We start from the raw sequence: 6,712 nt of genomic DNA on the forward strand, positions 1-6,712 counted from the left end.
GATAAATCAAATGAGTGACGACATTGTTGTGGTTAACAACTGAGCTTTTAAACATGGTTGAAGAGATACAGATACGTGGTTAATGAATGTAAAATATTGTTATGATCTCATGACGTGTTTTGTCTTGTATGTGCAATGGCTATATGTACTGTACACACACACACAAACACTTCCGTTTTTGCCCATTTAATAGGCTAGAAACAATGACAACCAGTAGCAGTGAGCACCTCTTAGAGCATCCAGGCTGTTGTCTCCAACTACCATTTCCTATCAAAGAAACTAGGACGCCTTGAAACATACAAACACAAACACAGACATACCCATATCTTTTTCTTTATCTGTATGTGTATGTATGTATGCATGCACACACACACACACACACACACAGACTTTAACCATGAGCTCATCCTGATACCTCCTACTCCATTCTAATACCAGAGTCTATTCTAGTTTCCCTCCTTTTTATATTTGACTGGATCATGTCAGAAAAACTCAGGAGCCAACTTGAAAATGTTCTCACAGGCCATTTTTGAACAGCAATAGAAATAATAACAGCAGTGCAATAAAACATAGGACATGTATTTAAATGTAACCTCATTGTGCTTCTTAAACCAAATAGTAAAAATCTTCCTTAGTCGCTTTTGGTGGATATTATTTTGGAAACTGATTAAATAAAGAGAAAGAATTAAACATTTAGCTTGTCTCTCCTATATGAACTGTGTCATCAGGGTAACCAAAAATTTGATAAGGGGAATTATAATCCTAATGAAACAATTGATCTAGACAGTGATCATCAATTCAGAATAAAGACAACCAGACATCATGTGCCTCTTGATGGAAATTCAGCACTATCTATGAAATACACTTGCCAAAAATGAAATCTTTGCCTGCTTAAGTCTCAAGATATAACTTCCACTTTAGAGGAGATACAAGGAGCAGGGGCACTTATTCTCAGACACAGCCAGAATGAAGACGGCAAAATGTAGACTGTCTTAAACTATAAGACAGATACCTGGTTTCTAAAAAAAAAAAAAAAAATACATATGAAAAAAGAGATCAAAGGCAGGGAGTATTTATAGTTTAAGAGACTTGAGACATATCAACCAGTTACAGTGTAATGTCTTTCCTTGGATCCTGATCCAAACAAGCGAGCTTTAACAAGTATGTATGAGATAAGCAGGGAAATTGGAAGAAACTGAGTATTAATTTTTTTAAGTATGGCAATGACAATATGTTTTACAAGAGTTCTTATCTTTAGAAATACATATTGAAATGTGTAAGGATGAAACAATACGGTGCCTAGGATTTGCTTCCTAATGATCTTGGCGGGTAGAGGCATAATAGATGAAGCAGGATTGTCTATACGAGGTTATTATACTTTACTTTTGTGTGTGTGGAATTCGTTGTAGTAAAATTAAAAAGTGGTGCTGCCAGCTCTGAGGCATTTCCCAAAAGAGCAGGACCGGATCCTGGGAATGAGTGCCTCCACTAAGATCACAGGCTAGGGAGGGGAGTACGCCATGTTCTTCTCATCACTTTACCCTAGCACACAGTGGTCACTCAATAAATAGCGGGTGATGAAATAAGAGACCTTGAAAGAGCAGCTGGCATTTTGGTGAATTCTGTCCCATGACTCATAACTTTGAGACATGACCACTCATACCACATGGAACTTAAGCATTTCCCTTTTCATTGGGCCACTGTCATTATATCTGGTGACATGATGTGTATGACCCTCCTTCCTTTCCAGGCTCAGGCCCGATGTCACCGGATAGGCCAGAGTAAAGCTGTGAAGGTGTATCGCCTCATTACTCGGAACTCCTATGAGCGAGAAATGTTTGATAAGGCCAGCCTGAAGCTGGGTCTGGACAAGGCTGTTCTTCAGGACATCAACCGAAAGGGCAGCACCAATGGAGTGAGTATGACGGTACCTGCGCTGGAGCCTGAGCATGTGTCACACAGCTGGGGCCTCTGGATTCTTCCTTCCTACAGCTGTTTTAAGATGAACTCTCAACCAAACTCAGTCAGGCCAAACAACTTTGTTGGGTAATACCCTACACTAGAGGGTAATTCGGTGCAGGTCTCTGCATCTGATAGATGGATGAAGGAAATTTGTAGGAACAGTTATGTGGTAGGACTGCCCAACATGCAGTAACATTTCAGGAAACAGAGTTTTTAACAGTGCCTGTTAGAAGTGAGTAGATCTTAACACTTAACTCTAAATGATCTATTGTCACCATGCTTTTACCTCATACTCCAGACAATGGAACCTATTTTATCTGTATTCCTCAACGCCCCTAACCATCCTTGGCATATTAAAGATGTTCAGTGCGTGATGGTCAGTGAATAAGTGAATGAATAGATTAGCAGCTTAAAGTAATAAAATCTTTTTTCCCCTCTAAGGGGGATAAAAATTGCAGCTAAGATTCTTAAATTGTATTAAAGTATAGACAAACAAAGTAGAATATCTCCTTAATCTCTGGGCTCAGGGCATCAAAGGTTGGGAATTAAACCTTCTAAATGAATTCTCTTTAGTCCAGATGTTCTATATCCTCGTAGCTATGCATGTGTTGCTAAGTATAATACTTCAAGTTACCAGCGCTGTGAGTTATGGAATTCCCTCTTGTGATTGATATAAAGAGAACCAGATTCTTAATTAAAACCAGGAAGGGCTGTTTTGAACTCTCCATTTCCTGTTTTCAACAAGCAATTGAGAAGATCACACTTGGCACAGGATCCTCTCTTTAGTTAAGAAATGACATCATTTCCAATACTAATGTATTTATTTAATAATGAAGAAATCATTCTTTAGCCCATTTGGTACATCTGGAGGTTTTTAAAGATACAGACTCAAACTGAAATATAAAATAAACATTAAATATATCCTCTTTAATGGTGCATTGTTTTAATGGCTTGTGACATTTGGTAATAACCAACGTCCTGAAGAATGTTAGGGTCATTGAGTCATGGACTGGGTTTTATTCTGGAGCTCCCTATAGAGGATCGTCTGCCTGCCCTCCCCATAGTTCTCTTGAGTGCCTTTATCTGGGCTTTCATTTACTAAGGCTTGTTGTTTATGTCTTTATTCCTCTGATATGTCAGTTAGTGGAGGTACTGTGTACTGAGTCACAAGGGCCAGATTTGAGGCTGTTTTTCTCCTGTGCATTTTCCACTTTGTGAGTAGCCTTTGGTGACCTGTCCAGGTACAGCAGCTTTCAAAAATGGAGGTAGAGGACTTGCTCCGGAAAGGTGCTTATGGAGCCTTAATGGATGAGGAAGATGAAGGCTCCAAGTTCTGTGAAGAGGACATAGACCAGATTCTGCAGAGGAGAACCCACACCATCACCATCCAGTCTGAAGGACAGGGGTCCACTTTTGCCAAGGTATATAGGACCTTCTCTCCAGAGTCCATGTGGGGGGAGCAAGACGAAAGTTGTTCATGGTTTGATCCTCATTAGCCAGACTTCTGTTACCCTAAATACACTATTGAAATTTTCTGGCTACACATTTATTCTGTGTGACACTCTGAAGAAACAGGTTCTTAGAGGATGTGTCAGTCATGAGCCAGAAGCTACAGAAAGAACACCACTCCTAACCTCTGGGAGCTGGTTTCAGCGAGCAGAATAGACACCTTAGCTCGCAGGTCGCACTATTCACTGTTCACAAAGCCTGTTCTGAAGCCTGAGGTCACCTTGATTCCCTTGCAGAGCACTCCTTGGTCAGTTTCTAGTGAACACCCGAGTCCTCAAACTCAAGCAAGTATCTTGTTCAGTTCATGAGAAAATACATGTTAGTCAGTAATCCCAGCTAGGTGCTACCCTGCAAGTTACTGGATTTAGAATTCATGTAATTAGACCACTTATCATATTACTCTCAGGTTTCCCTGACCACAGGCTCCATGAGCTTTGTGACCTATCTGATTAAATTCCTGTTCGACATGGAACATTTTCAGTAGGATATTTTGTGCTTTATAGCCATCACTTATCTGTCCACTTCATACTGCCCACCTTAGTGCCTTTTCTGTAGCAGGCATTTGGTAACTGGTGAACTGAAAGAAAAGTTTTATCTAGGGAAGTTTTAAGAATAAATTCTTTCACAAGGAACTAGATATCAAGTAATACATTGCCATTGTCTTCCAGAGCTGTCTTCCTGCTTCCAAGTTTAAGTTTCAGAAAATGATTCTGTAGGTTGAAATTGTAATTTCCTGAGCCAGTCTTTTAAAAGAGAAGAAGAAGAATGGCCTTGAGGCTCTGTTTGAGTTTCTGATACATTAAAAGAACCAGGTGTTTATTAATGTGTATTGTGTTCAGGCACAGCTTATTGATGCTTGTCTTCTTCACAGGCTAGCTTTGTGGCTTCAGGAAACAGAACAGATATTTCCTTAGATGACCCAAATTTTTGGCAGAAATGGGCTAAAATAGCTGAACTGGACACTGAAGCAAAGAATGAAAAGGTACAGCATATTTTATTCCATTGAACATTTCACTGTGTCTTAAGGACCATAAATTCCCACACAGTTCAAGTCATTATTTACTCCTGAGCCCTAATTCTTAAATGAGATGGTAGATGTAATATACTTAAAACATGCTTAGCTTCGTAAACATTAACTGTTAGAATTTAAAATGACCTATGGGACATACTGGGCACCTGAGAAATCAAGGCAGTTAGAACTGGAACTGGCCGAATAGGTCAAGTTTAGTCCTCTGGCCCAAGCCAACATCCCAATCTTGGTATGTGACCATTTTACCTCTTTTTCACCATTCCTATGAAAGAAACATGAATATTGAGAAGAGGGGAAAAGCACGATAAGTAAAGTTTGTTGGCTTCACTTCCTTTCTTTCAGTATCTTGAATTTTTCTATTTCTATACATAAGAGAGAGAATGGTCTTGAAATAAAGACATAGTTTGAGCACTGCCTCTGCCCCTGACTGTGTGCCTTTGGGCAAGGTACTTGACCTCACTGAAACCAGTTGGAAAGGAGGTGGGGATAGCACTCATGACTATAACTGCCTAGCCCAGTGATGGCGAACCTATGACACGCGTGTCAGAGGTGACACGCGAACTCATTTTTTTGGTTGATTTTTCTTTGTTAAATGGCATTTAAATATATAAAATAAATATCAAAAATATAAGTCTTTGTTTTACTATGGTTGCAAATATCAAAAAATTTCTATATGTGACATGGCACCAGAGTTAAGTTAGGGTTTTTCAAAATGCTGACACGCCGAGCTCAAAAGGTTCGCCATCACTGGCCTAGCCCCTTGTGAGGCACCCCACGCCCTAAGTGTTAGTTCCCCCTCCCTCCGCCTCAGACCCTATCGCCTCACTGCAGGATGAGCATACATCCCTTTTTACCTGTCTTCCCAGGTGAGTATTGAACTCTTGTGAACCCACAAGCCCCGGAGACAGTTCCTGCAGATATCCAGCTGATTCAATAGCCAGCACCCAGCCTTAACGCTTCTTCTGTAGGATCACCAGAGGTTGTTTAATTCAACTCTTTTCCAAATAGGAAGATTGTGCAGTCCTTTAGTAACCTGTGTTTTACAGTTGCACAGTCAAGAAGTTACTCAGTGTGCAGGGAAGTTGGCAAAGGGGGGGTGGGGGGGGCGGAGAAAGGGTTCTTGCCCTGTGGACAGTAAGAAGCAGTTGGAGCAGGTGGGAAGTAAGGTGATTGAAGCGGGGATGACACTAGTAATTTACCTGGGCTACACAGGGGAGCATTCAGGAGCTTAGCTGCCTTTGGGAGGAGGTGTAAGGGGAAGGGGTGCGACGCGTGAAATGATGGAGAGAAGAGAAGAGAAGAGGCAGTGGTTGTGGCCAGGGGAGCCACCAGAATGAGAGGGTCCTGAGCTAGGAATAATGTTTTTGGTGAAAGACAAAAGGTTAGTATTTAGTGCCAGTGGAAGGCAAAAAATGGAACAGCTGGAGTATGTATTTGTCTTGAGAAAGTTGCTGAGCAGATGGAATTCTCCAACTGGTCCTGTCTCCAGAACGCAGCCTGCCTCTGCATGCTGGGCAGAAGGGCTGGGGTGCACCACTCCGTCTTTCTTGGCAAGAGCAGACTGTCACTGTGGGCACTGGGGGGCCTTGCCTGTCCGTACTGTTAGAATGACTGCAGAGGCAGCAGATGGTGGCGGATGACACGTCAACTTCAGCCAGTACCAGAGAATCCCCGCTGCTAGTCATGGACACAGCAGGTGTGCTGGGGACAGCCTTTCCTGCTGGAGGATGAGACCAGGGTGTGGTTCTTTCCCAAATGTGTCTTGAGGAATGTCAACAGGATATGCTTGTGCATTGTGATGGGGAAGAGAGAAGCAGGGCTTTCTCCCCAGTAGTCCTCTCTGTTTCTAGGAAAGCTTAGTGCTCGACCGGCCTCGTGTGAGAAAGCAAACCAAACACTACAACTCCTTTGAGGAGGATGAGCTCATGGAGTTTTCAGAGTTGGACAGTGACTCTGATGAAAGGCCCACGAGGTCCAGGCGCCTCAATGATAAAACCAGGCGCTACCTCCGAGCCGAATGCTTCCGGGTCGAGAAGAACCTGCTCATCTTTGGGTGGGTATTGACTTTGCCTATTTGTTGTTGGTGTTGGTCCCTGAGATTTGTCCAGTGTGTCTCTCCAGTCACCTCTGGAGTTATGGGCTGATGCAGGCTCGGTTAGAGCAAGAGAGAACTGTGCTTTCTGCCCCTGGCCCCCCCCCCCACCACCACCA

General features: G+C 42.4%; 1 protein-coding gene across 4 annotated transcripts in view; it reads left to right on the forward strand.

Moving 5' to 3' along the window:
• The window catches only part of CHD6 (chromodomain helicase DNA binding protein 6), a 174,960-nt gene that overhangs the window by 117,081 nt on the left and 51,167 nt on the right, over positions 1–6,712 (forward strand). For all 4 annotated transcript variants that reach the window (XM_005871256.2, XM_005871255.2, XM_005871258.2 and 1 more), the window contains exons 17-20: positions 1,751–1,915; positions 3,204–3,383; positions 4,343–4,453; positions 6,352–6,554. In XM_005871256.2, the coding sequence (XP_005871318.1) occupies positions 1,751–1,915; positions 3,204–3,383; positions 4,343–4,453; positions 6,352–6,554 (659 nt within the window). The remainder of the gene's footprint in view (positions 1–1,750; positions 1,916–3,203; positions 3,384–4,342; positions 4,454–6,351; positions 6,555–6,712) is intronic.

This window comes from Myotis brandtii, unplaced genomic scaffold, assembly GCF_000412655.1.
Source record: "Myotis brandtii unplaced genomic scaffold, ASM41265v1 scaffold333, whole genome shotgun sequence".
NCBI lineage: Eukaryota > Metazoa > Chordata > Mammalia > Chiroptera > Vespertilionidae > Myotis > Myotis brandtii.